Source organism: Nycticebus coucang, chromosome 12 (assembly GCF_027406575.1).
Source record: "Nycticebus coucang isolate mNycCou1 chromosome 12, mNycCou1.pri, whole genome shotgun sequence".
NCBI lineage: Eukaryota > Metazoa > Chordata > Mammalia > Primates > Lorisidae > Nycticebus > Nycticebus coucang.
The window spans coordinates 55,151,333-55,167,054 of NC_069791.1; the positions used below are offsets into that span (position 1 = coordinate 55,151,333).

General features: G+C 49.4%; 1 protein-coding gene across 4 annotated transcripts in view; it reads right to left on the bottom strand.

Moving 5' to 3' along the window:
* Nucleotides 1-12,253, bottom strand: part of KCNA6 (potassium voltage-gated channel subfamily A member 6) — a 50,247-nt gene extending 37,994 nt beyond the window's left edge. For 2 of the 4 annotated variants that reach the window (XM_053557798.1, XM_053557799.1), the window contains exon 1: nucleotides 6,793-12,253. In XM_053557798.1, the coding sequence (XP_053413773.1) occupies nucleotides 9,986-11,578 (1,593 nt within the window). In that variant the 5' untranslated portion in view covers nucleotides 11,579-12,253 and the 3' untranslated portion in view covers nucleotides 6,793-9,985. The remainder of the gene's footprint in view (nucleotides 1-6,792) is intronic. The other 2 variants (XM_053557802.1, XM_053557800.1) reach the window with 2 other exon arrangements.
* Nucleotides 12,254-15,722: the final 3,469 nt, after the last annotated feature.

The window sequence follows — 15,722 nt, forward strand, 5'->3', positions numbered from 1 at the left end:
CACTTCTTAGCCAAATAGTTGACCCTGAGTCAGCTGAATAAGATCATAGATGAAGGCTCTGGAGCCTGACGACATGCACCAATGGCCACAGGTGTCACCAGACAAGGTACGCTCAGGGTTTTCTTCCTTACACATGACATCCTTTCTGTCTTTCATTCTCTAAACTTTGGTGGAAAGGTGCATAGAGAGAAATGTTTCCCACCTATGAGAAACTAGTTGCTGCAGGCACAGTGACCACCAGCAGATGGCTCCCGCCTCAGGATGAGGCGCACCTGGGAATGACCAGCCTCTGAAGGGGCCACTGAGTGTCAGCTCCTGCTGGTGGTGGCTGGAAACCTGACATGCAGGATCAACAAGATCCGACCTTTTGCTTTTCAAAAGGAACCAAAATTTCAGATCTGCGAGTGAAACCTTCCAATATTTCTTAACGTTGTGCCACATTTGGTCCTCAAGCCAAATTCAACCACAAAAGACCTCTTACAAGGAGTGATCAGCACCGTTTCCAGTAGGCACTCTGTGATTGCTCTCTGGAATTTCTGTAAGACGGTGTAACTGAAGGCTTCAGATGCAGAAAAGCAAAACAATACACACACATACACACTTCCAGTTGGTGTGGGTGTGTCTGGGCACACGTGCGTGAATGTGATCATTTCTCTGATGCACAGAGAAAAGTCTTCCTCAGGGAACACAAGCTATTTTCCCCACCATGCCAGACTTTTTCTCTCTTTCCAGCAATACCCAATTGCCTTAGAGCAGCTAGGCAGCTCCTATGTGATTTATGGCTCAGCTACCAGGGCTTCTGGAAATGTTGCGCTTCCTGACCCTAGGCCTGTGGTTTGTAAGAGAGATCTGTTGTTCCTAATTAAGTAACTTCTTTCTCTGACAGGGCAGCAAAATAGAGGGAAGAGTCTGGAAACTGATTTCGGCTTCCCAGGGCATCAGAACTCAGTATTCCTGGGTAAGTTACTAAACTTCTCCATTCCTTCCTTTCTCTATAAAATACAGAAGCCGAACATAACCCTCCCCGTCCTGATTTCCAATCTATGACAGTTTCCTTCAGCCCAGTCACTAAATTTAACAGAAAAAATAAAGCCTTGAAAGGTTAAAGAATTTCTTAATCGCTGAGATTAGATGCCTAGGTCCTGGCTGCCACGGCTGGAGCCTCTCTTTGCCCAGTGCTAAAATGCCTTTGGTCCTCACTAAGGTAACAGTCAATAGTTCTTTTTAAAAAGCTGTAAGCAGATTATCTGATTCTGGTTTTTCCAGCTAGGCCTGCTGCCTCTGGGGAAGGAAAGAAAAAGTTAAAAATCACTTAATTCCTAATCCCATGGGTAGCTCTGCTAAGGGGTGTGTGGTTGGGTAGGATATAAATAAAGTTATTTTATTTTATTTTATTTTAAGGTTGGGCATGGTGGCTCACAACTGTAATCCTAGCACTCTGAGAGGCCAAGGTAGGAGGATCTCTTAAGCTCAGGAGTTCAAGACTAGCTGAGCAAGACTGAGACCCTGCCTCTACTAAATATAGAAAAATTAGCCGGGTGTGGTGGCAGGTGCCTGTCATCCCAGCTACTCAGGAGGAACACTTAAACCCAGGAGTCTGAGTTGCTGTGAGCTAAGCTGACACCACTGAGCTCTGGCCTAGGCAACAGAGTGAGACTCTGTCTTAAAAAAAAAAAAAAAAAGGAAAATTAAAATAGTTCTTAAGCTTCCGTAAGCTTCTGTTTTTCCATGGAAAAATGTTAGGGTTGAGTCAGAAAACGTGGGATTGCAGATTCAGTTCTGCCACTACCTGCCTGCGTGGTGCGGGGTTAATCATTTCACCTGTCCGCATCAGTTTCCCCTTTCATAAAGAGAGGCATTTACCGCCCCTTCCAGCTCCCATGCCCTGTCCATCCGTGACCCTCAACACTGCCCTTTGCAATGCTCGGGCATCCTGGGAAGATGAGAATCCTCATTCTAATTTGGAAACAAACTTTGTAGAAAATATATATATATTACCAGGATATTCATCCTATGCTTCCAAGATGTATTCAGATTATATTTCTGTATATTAAATCACATCGTAAGTGCAATTATTTAAAGAAGTTCTGCTGTGAATCCTCTAGGCAAAAAGCCTTCTGGTAAAAATAGACAGCTATCCTGAGTCTATTTTTTATGACATATTTCATTTAAGTGTTTCAGAGGACAAAACTGAAGTTGGCAGGGACCCTGCCTCTCTCAGAGGTGCAGGTGATTCCAGCCCCACTCTTGGGTGGGTGTTTGGTGTCACTAAGGGACCCTCTGCTGACTGGCAGAGGGAAGAGTCATGCTTTGCTGGGAGTTTATTTTCTGCTAAACCTTTTAACTGGCAGTCTCTTTTGAGCTTCACAACAACTGTGTGAGGCAAGTGATCTTAGTTTCTTTATTTTGCAGATGACAAAACCGAAGCTTGGAGAGGTTAAATGAGGTACAACTAATACTCAATGATTCAGACTCCAGTCTCCAACTCCAAAGGCAAGCAGGCCAAGAAGCTCCGAGTTCAGAAACACGAGGGTAGGGGCTGGCCCTTTGTGAGAGGGGCTACCATGGTTGCAGCAGGGAGCTGAGGGTGAGCAGAACACTCTGGCCTATGTGGTGACCTCAGTGACAGCCATCTTCAATGCCCTTAGAGTGGAGGCAAATGAGATCCACATAAGGTGGGGGGTGGGGGGACTGGCTTCTTCCAACTCCAGTGTCTCCTGCCCTCTCCGCCTTAAAGGACAGGAAAGCAAAACGCACCCCAGCAATGCCAAAGGGTGCCATCCCCACCTACAAAGTGGGCGCGGCGGTGCAGTGGGACATAAAGGTGGCTGGGCAACAGAATGGATGCTGGGGAGGAGGACTGCAGTGGGGGAAGTTTGAAAGCCCCTGAAACAGTGTACGAAAACTCTGGGCTGGGGTCCAGCTTGTGGGTTCTGTCCCTTGTTCTAAATTAGGAGAAAGCTGTGAGGAAGTGTATAAGGAAGGCTCGGATGGAATGTCAACCCCTAAAAATGTTAAAATGTGAGAGGGAGGAGAAAAATGATGGTAGTAGGGAAGGTCTCTATGGAAAGATATTCTCTCTCTCTCTCTCTCTCATATATATCCCCATGGGCTTTCAGAGACTCCTGGGGGATGAAAGCATGGGACACCTGCTGCTGTTACAACAGAGACAACCCTGCATGTAGATAACTGCCTATACACGCTTTTAGGAGCCAAGCAGTACTCTCTTCTTGCTCTGTACCCCCGAGACCTCCCTGGCTTCTGTTGTATTCCATCTCCCCTAAAGACGATGGACCATACAGAGCTGTGTGCCTTGAACACATCACGGCACCTCTGAGCCTCAATTTTCTTTTCATCTGCCAAAAAGGAAAACAATCCCTTGCTTACCTACCTCATTTCTTTGCTATAGGATAATAATGACAATAAAAGCCAAGCTTGTATGTAAACAATGTACATATATGAACTTGTTTAATCCTCAAAACAGCCCTATGAGATTGGCACTATTAATATTGCCTCTTTGACAGAGAAGTAAACTGAGGCACAGGGCAGTTTCCTAACTTGCCCAAGGTCACCAGCAAAGGAGGGATTTGAACCTGACCATCTGGCTCCAGCGTCCATGCCTCCAATGCTGTGAATCACTTTGTTATATGGCATGATGCCAGAAGCCCCAAACACTTTTGAAAGTGCTCTGTCAATGAACGGTGCCCTTCTTGGTCTTCTTAGAGCTGTTCTCACGGGGGAGGCTGCAAAGCAGGGTCAGGGCTCACTGGGTAAGCGAGGATAAATCCTGCAAGGGTAGGTCTGCACCCCAGCAGCCAGGTGCCCAGCTTCCCGTGGCATGTCCCCCCACACCTCCCGGCTGCAGGACTGTCTGTTCTTGTTCAAAGCAGTGTCTCCGATGCCAAGAGCAGGTTTGTCTGTCTCCTGGAGACAGCGGTTGTCAAGCCCTCAGAGAACAGCAAGCTTGTCAAAAATAGCCGCGCCAGCAGACTGCAGGGCTGCAGTTTCCTTTTGCCTGGTCGGCTCTGCTCTCACCAGGGGCTGCTAGAGATTCCAAAAGGTTTTCTAAGGCAGGTAAAGCATAGCTACTGTCGCTCATGACCAAGGAAGAGAAATTTGCTTTAGAGTAACAATGATGAGGACACAGTTTGTGTTTAATTAAAAAAAAAAGAAACTGTTAAAAGCCCCAGCAGGCAAGGCCCCAAATAGGTCAAGTGATAGCCAAGGTTAGCCTTATGTTAATGACACTTACATAGTGCAGGCCCCTTTTCTCCTTTGCTCTGAGCAGGAGGGAGTCACTATCCTCTTGGGATAACCCTTCAAAAGTGGTTGCAGTTAGATTTCCAATCTCCCTTTGGGGTACCATGTGGGACAAGGGGACAAGGACCAAGAAGGGACAAAGAGGCAAGGTGATCTACTTTCTCAAGTTCAGAGCAAAAGGACATGAAAAAATGGCAGTCTCTAACTCCACAGGGACCTCCAGCCCAGAACAGAAAAGTGGTTCATCGGGAGACCTGGCAACCTGAAAACCCATCTGTCTTTCTTCCCAAGGGCTCGTGTCTGGGAAGATCCCTCTCCCGCCCACCACCAAGCTCCAGACCTTATTCTGCCATGAGCTTTCTGTGCAACCCGAGGCAGCCTGTAGAAAGTGGGATGCAGAGAGGAAACCTTACAGCTTAATAAATAGATTTCTTTTCCTCCCCTAAGCGACTATGACAAGTTAGAATTAGAGCACACTATCCTTCGAGGGCACTAACACATAGTCAAAACCAGTCCGAGGCAGGATGGCAGCTCTAGCCAGACTGTCCCAGGCGGACAACATTCTCCAGGAATCTATCTTGATTGTATGTGGAGTTGCCCGGGCTCAGCCAGTGGAGGGGAGCAATGACAAGCTGCAGGACAGGAAGGTCCATCTGAGGAAAAGCTGGGGGGGTGGGGGAGAGAAGGCAGCCTGTGAGCACAAGGCAAACAAGGCAAGAGAACCGAGTCTGAGAAATAATAGTGGAGAAGCTCAGTAAGGTACCTGAGGGCTCTCGCCTCTCACTTCTTTTGTTTGCCCAAAGCACCAAAGACTGCTGGGACTTCTTTATAGGTTATGAAGGGTTGATGGGTTCTTAAGGGTGAATGACTGCCATAGAGAAGAATGTGGGGAAAGGGGTAGGAAAAATAAAACCTTGGCTCCTGTGCAATTTCTTAAGGAATTCTAAGTTTGTGAGTATGGGGATTAGGTAGGGTTTTCCGTTTATTTGAGAGGATTTTTTATATTTTTATTTTTTGCTAGCAAAGTATAAGTTCTTTAGACAAGATCACTGCCCTAGTCCTACATAATTAATAACATCCCACATATTTATCATAGTTCCCTACATGCTATGTTTGACACTACTAAAAAATGGCTTATCTTTAAAGAAAAAAAAAAAAGCATGCAAATTCCACAACAGTTGATGTCAAAATTAAACACACACACACACACCAGTTCTTGATATTGTGCATGAACAGCAAGCAGTGACTGCGTGTAAGCTCTGAAGTGTCCCCATGTGGCAGAAGAAAAAAACTGTCATTCCATTCCAATTATTCAGTCTGGGCCATCTTTAGATCGTGATTATCACCACGATCCTGTTTCAGAACTTGTCTGTCAACCCCCAAATGTTCTCTGGTGCCAGTTCTGCCTGCACAACATCCAGCCCTTGGGGGGCCCCTCCAGCCATCCTGATGTCCTGATGCAGACAGGACTTGCCCTACGCTCTAAGACCTCCACCAAGGAAAGTCCACAAACTCTCCTTATGGATCGGCTGGTGAATTTTAACCCACCTTGTCAAAGAGTGTCTGTTCCCTGCACCTTGCACCTCTGAGATTTATGTCCTTTCCTTTTATTTTGCCTTAAGACAAATAAAACAGCCACCCAGAAGCTGAGAAAACCTCCAAGTAGAGTGAGGAAAATCACATGTATTAGCCCACCCCTGAGTTAAGGCTTTTTCCAGACTAACTCTAATCTTTTGCCTTCCTTCTAAGTCCTCTATTCTTGTTTATTTGACCATTTCTATGGTTCTTTTGTCTTTGATCTCTCTTCGGGCCTCTTAACTTTGGGGAACCCTGAGGTGGACACATTCCAGTGCTATTTGGCAGGGCCTTTATCTGAGACCATTCAGGTTCATTCTCCTCCCTCTCCCTTCTCCCTTTTATGCTTGCAGGTTCAGGAAATTTCTGGGAGACATTGTTCTAAACCCATAGCAGTCTCATCCTGCTTGGGAGGCTCAGGAAATCCCCTTGTAGAGGTAAGTCTGGCAGGAAAGGGTGGTATGGTGAGATGTCAGGAAAAGGGGGTCCTCCTGCACCCATCCTGCATCCCAGCTGTCCTGGGGTTCAATGTGTGATCTCAACTTCCACGCCGCAGGTGCTCCCAGCCAGTGACAGGTGGAGAGAATGCAAAAGAGAGATAGGAAGATACACCCAGAAAGATTAACAGTTAAAACTAGAAGGAAGGAAACTGGAGGAGGGACAAAAAGGCAAAGAAAGTAAGAAAGAAAAGAAGAAAGGGGGAAAATGCACAGAAAGGGGGATGACAGACAAGGGGGGCAGCAGCACTGAGGTAACAGAAACAGAAAAAGGAAATAAACGTCTGAAGGAGCAAAGAAAAATACACACAAAAAGTGAAGTGGCTGCCAAGGAAAGAAAATCAAAACCTTGTCTCTGCCCAGACACAGGCTCTCCCACCTCCTCCCCCAACCTCGAGTTCTAATTTTGCCTGAAGAACTAAGCCAGAAATGAAATTTCCCTCCAGTAGAAAGAACCTACCTTGGATGTGAAGGCGGCCAGCTGTCCCTGCTCGCTCCTTGGGGACTCGCAGGTAGGAGGAATACCCCGCATCCCGGGCTGAGGCTGACAGTTCAGAAGCCCTCTGGGAGGAGCTCCTGCTGGCTGGAGCCAGGTGTAAGGAGGGCTTGGACCCCGCGGCTCCTGGCAGCTGTGAATCGCCACCCCAGCTGTCCAGGTGACACAAAGCGCGTTTTCCCTTGGTGCTTAGGGCACGACATCCATATAAAGGGCTTAGGCTCAGAGAAGGACCCCTTGACAAAATCCTTCATGGAAACTAGGTCAGGCAACAGCCTCTCAGGTTTTCTTCAGCATCTTACGAAGAGCCATCTATGAGATTCCTCCCAGGAGCCAGACTGTTCCCTGGGAGGAAGGAGTTGCATTTCTCTGTCTCTCCTCCAACTGGGAAGAGCCTCCCTTTGAGGAGATGAGAACTCCGTGATACCTAAGACCATTACTACTCTTGGGGAGGCACAGCCTGGCTGCCACTTGAGGGATAAGTCATCCTCTCCCAGAGCTCCCCTGGTCATGCTGAAGAACATACTAGTGATGTTGGTTTAACTGGGCAGTTGCTTAGCATTCGAATGTCTGAAGAGTCAGGAGTGAGATGAGGCAGCTTCCGTGACTGGGTAGGGAAATCAGGAAGAACGGTCCAGGGAGGAAGTTTTGGAGACCTGCTTCCTCTATATTTTCCAAAGGTTCCCCCATCCCTGTCCTGGCACTACCTGCCCCGGAACCAATATGTGGGAGGTGCTCCCATTTAAGGAGCTGGGAATATGTGGTCCCCTGTTTTCCTTTGATGCCCAAATCAGAGGATGGAGAAAACAGTCTGGAAGGTTGCTACGGCAACCAGAGTCCCTGGAGAGCCCAGCTCTTCACAAACCCTTTACTCTCAGGCATGCTCTGACTTGAAAAAGAAATGTGTCTCGGGGATGGTGATGAGGGTGATCACATACACATGTACATGCAGACATGTCCCAACTTTAACCCTCAGCTAGGAACATTCCGTTTGCCTCTGGAATGGGCCCTTCTCTTCTTTTCCCAAATAGCCAGGAAGAACTGAAAAGATTTGTAAAGCTAGCATTGGCCTTAGAGCAGGTTTCTGAATCATAAACACCTCTATTTCCTACTGTATTTCAGGTTTGGAGAAGCCAAGCTCCCAGTCAAGGTGACCTCAGCCCCGGAAGGACATATCTAAAGATTGCCCTCCTTTCTGAAGGGTAAGAAGAAAGACTGAGGCTCAGTCCAAGAGGCGAGTAAGGTATTAGGGAGCTGATGGTCCATAATAGCCTATCCTTGGGCTTTGAATCTAAGGCAGGAACTCGGGTAAAGGCCTTGCCTGGGGGGAATGGAGAGACAAGGTAATGAACTAAAAATCAAATCCATTACCAAAGTTCATGCATTGCATAGCATCATCCCCAGCTTCAGATGAGTTCATTGATACTCCCCATGAGGTAGGCAGGGGAAGACATTAATGATTCCGTCTAATGGGCGGAAAAACTGAGGCACAAAGAGGGACTGTGGTGCCAAGGTTACCCTATAAAGCTGTCGCCAAATCAGATTTTAGATCTGGCACTCAGAGGAGCCACACTGCATCTCAAGCAAACCCTCAAAAGACTGTCCCCTTAACAAAAAAAAAAAAAAAAAAAAAGACTGTCCCCTTGTAAGCTGCTCTTCAACAAAATAATTATGTTTTTAAAAATGCTCATCAAAGACTCTTAAAGCATAGATATGACAATAAAAACATGTTTACAGTCCTTTCGGTTTCAGAACTGCACCAAGAAGAGCTCAGAACAGTACATCGCAGTTCATCAAAGGCAAAAATGAGTGGCAATGTTATGGGGAGAGAAAGGAGGGGTGTGGGGAGGTGGGGGATGGCAGTGGTTTCGCAATGAAAGGAGGTGGCTTCGCCCAGATGGGAACACCACCACTTCATCTTACCAGTGAGAGCAGGTCAGGTGTAGCTCCAAGGGGCAGAGCTGACGAGTGCTTGACTCAACAAAAAACCCCTCAGAGTGAGGCTGTTGGTAAAGTAATAATGCTGGTTCCTTACTCTAAACCACATATTCTACTGCCCATAAAATGAGAAGAAACCCATGCTGGCATCGAATTGTGCTTTTACCTGTCTGTGGGTTTAAGCCGGAGTTTGCAATCCTAAGTCAAATTCCCAGGAAGTAGAGTGGAAGGCTAGTGAGGGCTAGGGAAATGGGGGTGAAAAAGCTGCCTCTGCAACAAGACCCCTCTGCCTCTTCAAGAGGATGATACCTTAAGTAGCCTCTTGCTTCAGTCTCTGGGTGAGCCAGCTGCTTGACTCCATTCAGCCAGCCCTCCTAGCTCTGCGGTTCCTTTCTTCCAGCTCCTCTGCACAGGAAGGCACTTAGACAAATAGAGTATTTGGCTCTGAGAAGGAACCTTCCTGGGAGCTAGAGAGAATCAGGGGATCATAGTGGGAAGGATTAAATGCAGACCAAAGGCCAGAGTCTCCTGTGCTGGAACACACCTGGAAGAATCCATTGGTCCCTCTGGTCTGAGACTGACCCTCACGTCCTCCAGGTGGTCAGATTTGATTGTGTTTTCTCTAATTCCATCCAGGATTAGAAACAAAGAACCTATTTTGAGGCTGTGCAAATAAAGGCCCTACCACAGGTCCTCTGTAGGATGCCCAACAGGTGTTACAGGTCACTAGAATAAAATGGCCAGGTGAGTATTATTTCTGTCCTCCAGCTTCTGCCAGTTACCAAGTGGCCAGAAGCTAAGAGCAGTATATGACCCAAACAAAGGACACTAAGGAGAAAGATGGGACCCAGGTACGGTTGGTTTCCATCCTGTTGATGTTGCCATTCCTAAAGATATTACAAGTCCCAGATGTGAAAAATCAGTCTTGAGGAAAGGTCAGGCAGAAATGTATATGTCATCCATGTGACAGAAGATGGGCATGACTGGGTGGCACCATTGGAATTTCAAAAATGTCACTTAGATGGATAAACCTTGAATGCTGCAGGGATTGAGCCACAAAGTTGACAGGCTGTGTGTTTGGTCCTTGATGCCAGGTGGTGGGTGTAGGAGAAGGGGCCAAGAAGTCAACTGGGGCTGGGGTGAGAGTCATGCGAATGAGAAGGAAGCCTAAGAGACTGGCTCAGCGCTCCACTTCTCCCGCAGGCCCCGCCTGCCGCACTCAGACCTCCGTGAGCATTCTCTTTTCTCCAAATGCTCGATGTGGAGTGGGAAGGTAGCTGGGTCTCCGTTCCCGGGGGGCCTCGGAGAAGTCAGGCTTGCCAAGTCCATTGTCAGTCACCTTCAGGTCTGGTGTGGGCTGCCCACAAGTGACATGGGTGTACTGGCCCTGCTCCTCCTGCTCCGTCTCCCGGTGGTAGAAGTAGTTGAAGTTGGAGACGATGACCGGCACAGGGAGAGCAATGGTGAGGACCCCCGCGATGGCGCACAGGGAACCCACAATCTTGCCCCCCACTGTCATGGGGTACATGTCCCCGTAACCTACCGTGGTCATTGTAACCACTGCCCACCAGAAGGCATCCGGGATGCTGGGAAAGAGTGAGTCATCGTCATCAGCCTCTGCGAAGTAGACGGCGCTGGAGAAGAGGATGACCCCGATGAAGAGGAAGAAGATGAGCAGCCCCAGCTCCCTCATGGAGGCCTGCAAGGTCTTGCCCAGGATCTGCAGCCCCTTGGAGTGGCGGGACAGCTTGAAGATGCGGAACACCCGGACCAGGCGGATGACTCGGAGGATGGCCAGGGACATGGCCTGCTGCCCGTTCTGGCCGCCCCCTCCGCTGGCCGACTGCTGCTCCTGTTGCTGCACCAGCTCGGTGCCCAGGGTGATGAAGTAGGGGAAGATGGCCACCAAGTCAATGATGTTCATGATGTTGCGGAAAAAAGCCGGCTTGCTGGGGCAGGCGGAGAAGCGCACCAGGAGCTCAAATGTGAACCAGACGATGCACAGAGTCTCCACCAGGAAGAAGGGGTCTGTAAAGAAGGAGCCCCCGAGAGGACTGAGTGAGGACGAGCCCCCTGTCCCCATTCCCCCAGGGGAGATGCCAGGGTGGAATGTATAGGAATCGTCTTCATCCTCCTCTTCCTCCTGACTGCCCCTGGACACCGGGGAGACGCGGCTCACACCGTCACCGTTGCTTCCACCTCGACCATCTGCCCGGAACTGGGGCAAGGTCTCCAGGCAAAAGATGACGATGGAGATGAGGATGACCAACACCGAGACGATGGCGATGCCCCTGGCGGGCCCGGAGCTCTCCGGATACTCAAAGAGGAGCCACACCTGGCGTTGGAAGGGCTGCGACGGCAGCGGCTTCTCGTCCTCACCACCGTCGGGCAAGCAGCCCTCATCCTCCCGGAAGGCCGCCAGGGCCTCGTCGCCCAGTTGGTAGAAGCGAATCTCCTCCAGGAAGATGTCCAGGGGCACGTTGACCGGCCTCCGCAGGCGGCCCCCCGACTGGTAGTAGTAGAGGATGGCGTCGAAGCTGGGCCGGTTGCGGTCGAAGAAGTACTCGTTCCGCAGGGGGTCGAAGAAGCGCACTCGGCGGCCAGGGTCTCCCAGCAGCGTGTCGGGGAACAGCGACAGGGTGCGTAACTGTGTCTCAAAGCGCAGCCCGGAGATGTTGATCACCAGCCGCTCGCTACTACAGCAGCCCCCACCCCCGCCGGCCTCTGGGAAGTCTCCCGCGTCCTGTTGCTCCCCCTCCGGCCCACGGACCTCCCCCGGCGCCGCCAGCGTAAGGGATTTCTCCGATTTCATGTCCCCTCCACCGTGCGCTCCCCGCCACTAGGACGGCGCCCACCACACCACCTCTGGAGCGCGGCGCCCGCTTCCCAGCTCCCGGCTGTGCCCTCTCTTTAGGGTGGGGCTCGCGGTCTGACCTGGCGCTGGGGTCGGAGAGCCCTGAAGCCCTGGTCCCAGCTAGGCTTGGTCTGGGGAGGTGAGCTGGGCGCCGAGGATCGGGCTCTGCGCTTCCAGCCGCCGGTGCCTCGCTGCTAGAGCTTACTGGGATGCCCGGAACCTCAAACTGGCGCGTGTGAAACTGGCTGCCCGAGAAGACGCGTGGCTTCGCCCAGCAGTGCCCAGGACTGGGCTCCGGGACGCAGGGGTCCGCCCTCCAGCCTGGCCAGCTCTTCCCGGCTCCCACCGCGCTCCTCCAGCCGCGCGAGCCCCGGGGCTGCCGCTGGTACCGCGGCGCCAGATGCGCCTCCCTCCCTCCGGCTAGCCGGAGACTCCTGGCGCGGCTCGGCCTCCGCCCTACGTCCACCGCGGGGCTCGGTCTGACCAAGGTCGCGGTTCCAGCCGCCACAGCCGTCACCTCCTCCCTAGGAGCCACGCCACAGGCCTCAGAAAGGGCCTGGGGCTGCCCCGGCGCCGGAGCGCGGGGACCCACCTCCCCGCGGCTCGAGCCTTTGCTGCAGCCGCCGCAGCTGCAGCGGCTCGGCTGTCGGCTCTGCCCTTCCTTCCCAACACACACTCTCCGAGTGACGTGGCAGGCCCCGCCCGCTGCCCCCTCCCACCCACTCGCACATCACACCCCTCGCCCAGCCAGGGGCTGCTGCGAGCCGGGGCGCTGTGGGACTAGACACACGCTTGCCTCCCCAGGGATCCTTCCCGCGCTCTCCTGGCACGCCCCTCGCCTTCAGCATTCACATCCACGGCCCCCCCAAAGGGCCTCCAGGACCGTGACACCACGCCCCCCGCCACCCCGCTGTTTATCTGTTTACCGGCTTGTCTCCTTTATGTTTACCTAGTGGACCTGCGCGGTGTATTTCATCAACAAGAAGACACAACCCGCCCCACTGCACAATACGGAGCCCCGTGCCTTCCCTCATTTAGAAATCTAAGGGGAAAATAATTATACCACATTTCACCCGTCTGTATTTAAGAAGACCCCATGTGCTAGCTTCTCCAATATATACTGAAAAAAAAAAAATAGAGGAAGTATTGTTGACGTGTCTTGAAAGCTTTCCATTTAAATTGCATTCCAATGTAATTCTCCCAGAGAATTTGCCTTTGCAGACATTGGAGGGGAAGACTTCAGCCATTCTAGCATTGCAAAGAAATAATAGAGAAAGGGGCGGGAAGTCCATCATTGCCCTTCCCATGGGAAGTTCTCCAGGACGGTGCGGGGAAGGTGAGGCAGGAAAGAACCAGTGGAGGGGGCGGCTTAGCAAAGATACCACAGCCCAGGGGAGTGCGCTCTGAAAGCCCGTTGTTCCCAGCCACCCAGGATGCATGTGGAATGTCTGCTTCTAAGGGTAACCAGGCAAAGGGAAGAGAAGATGGATGGAAAGAGGTCAGAGTTTTGATTTAAAAAAAATTTTGTTACATTTGCTGAGCATCTAATATGTACCAGCCATGTTCTAGGTGGTTTACCAGAAAGACAGCCTCTGCTCCTAGACCATGTTACAATGAAGACCCATTTGGCAATATCTGGGTAGGGCAAAGTTTGTTGTTAGGGACCAGTTGACTCTTTCTATAACTGTCCAGAAGAAAGGAGATAAGAAAGATTTTCCATCCATTTCTGCCAAAGAACATATTGCTTTTCTTCACTAGATGGAACAGTTTGGGATCTGAGGAGGGACGCTCACCTGATCTTTTCACACTGCCACTTCCAGGTAGAGTTGACATTTGCTTCTCTGGGCCTCAGTTTCCCCCTTTCTGTCTGGCTGTGGCCAAAATAAATTGGCTGACAACTGCAGGGTGTGTTTTTGTAATTTCTTGTACATATTAGATCGTTGGTAAGAGTTCATTAAGGGTCATGGTAAGACACTCAAAGGTATTCTCAAACCACAAGGTGCATCTGAAAGTCCTTTGTAGTGCAGAGTGTTTTAAAACTAGAGTGGTTCTTAGCACCTTTCACGTGTGGAAGGCTGGGGGAGGAGAGAACCAAGGCCCCCATGCATAGGGAAGAGGTCAGGTGTTGAGTAGGTAAAGAAGAGACTAGTGTCAGAACTCAGGCGCTGGTTTTGTTCCTCACCAAACCTGCCAGACAGCAGCCTGGGCTTCCCTTCTGTGCTAGTATGGTCAGTTGCCGTTCCCTTCTCTCACCTTGCATGCTTTAATGAAGGGAGGGAAAGCAAGAATACTGAGTTACCAACCCAACAGTTTTCCCATTTACAGGCTATGCAATTAAGCAATTTAGACTTCACACAAAAGTTGCTCCATTCAAAAACAAAAACTTCCGAAGGAAAGAAAAGGAAAATAACAACAAATACTACATAAAAGAGACTCTCTTTGACCCTCAGCCAATATCTGTAATTATTTTTTGAGTTGTAAGTTGACTTGTTTGTGATTCTTTTTTAATTTTGTTTTCAAAAGTTATATTGAATTATTCCCTTGCACATCTGCTTTCATCATTGCTATTTTTATTCGTGAGGTTGTCAAGTAGGTCAGTAAGGCTTCAAAACAAACCTGGGAGAAGCAGGGGAAGGAACCTGCATTCTGCCAGAGGGTGCAGAGCCTGATACAGAGGCGGGAACCTCCATTTGGGTTCCCCCTGGGTGAAGCCTGGCCAGCTGCCTGTCACCCCGGAGGCAAAGCTGATGTTCCATGGTTACCTTCACTTCAGGCATGAAACTATTCCCCCAGAGAGGCTCCACGGGGAGGGAAAAGTCATCAGCAAACTCATGAATCAGAGTTCTGTTCTTACTTCCTTTTGTGAAAGAGACTCGTTTCTTAATTTAAGAAAAACCCTATGCTTAGGTCATTCCTCCCAAGCATATATTAAGGTTGAGGAAAATCGTATCTTCAGAAGTGCCAGTTCCCAGATGAAAGAAGACCAGAAACACAACTCCACCCACAGACACTGCACAACGGCTTCCAGGGACAGCTGATCTTCTCCCCTGGCACCAATTTCATGCCAGCACTGAATTTTTTTTTCCTTCTTATACCTAGATTCAGATGTTCACAGTGGTCATAGAGATCATTCATTTATTTAACAAGTATTTACTGAGCATCTACGGGGTGCCCAGCCTGTTGCCAGGTGCCCAATGATTTAGACAAAATATCTGTTCTTAGAAGTTTACGTTTCCATGCAATATATACATTACATTCTAGACAGAAAAGTTCAACAATAAACAAAAAGAAGCTCTTTAGATATTGCTTCGAAGAGAATAAATGGGATGTTATATCGGAAATGAACCTGGGGGTTCAACTTTGAAAAGGGTGGTTGGAAAAGTTCCCTCCAAAGAGGTATTATTTCAACTGAGAATTCAAAATGAGAATGAGGCCAAAATCATGCCTGAAGCAGAAGAGCTTTCTGGCCTGACATGCACTAAAGTTCTGAACCAGAAGGGTCATGGATGTCAAAGCATCATAAAGAAGGCTGTGTGCTGGGAGGAAAATGGGCTAGAGGGAGAGAGGTACAAGATGAAGTTGAAGAAGAAGCAATAGTAAGATCTTTTGCTTCTTTTGCAGCACGAAGCATTCAGGTTTCATCTTAAGCTCAATGTGAATCCAATGATAGTTCTCCAGCAGAAAGAGAGAGGTCACATCACTTCTCTCCTCTGTTTGAGAACCACCATTGGCTTCACACAGAAGAAAGAAATAGAAAGATCAGAAAATTGAAGTATTCTGGGGAAAAACCAGTGGTGACATAAACCAGGAAAAGGTAGACCAAGCAAAGACAGAGCAGAGAGGAGGCCAGAGGATGGAAGAGGGATGTTTGCAAGATAGATCAGCAGAAACTGGTAATCAACAGGACATGAGAAATAAGCAATGAATGCCAGGGTTTGGGTTGGAGCACCTGGGTAAGTGGATATTTCCATTTATTAAGAAAGAGAAGATGAGGAGCTAAACAAGTTGGGATCAATCCAGACCTCACTTTCAGACATATTAAATGGGAGGAACAAATTAGACATACATATAAAGACAACAAGAAAGCAATTGTTTATTCGAA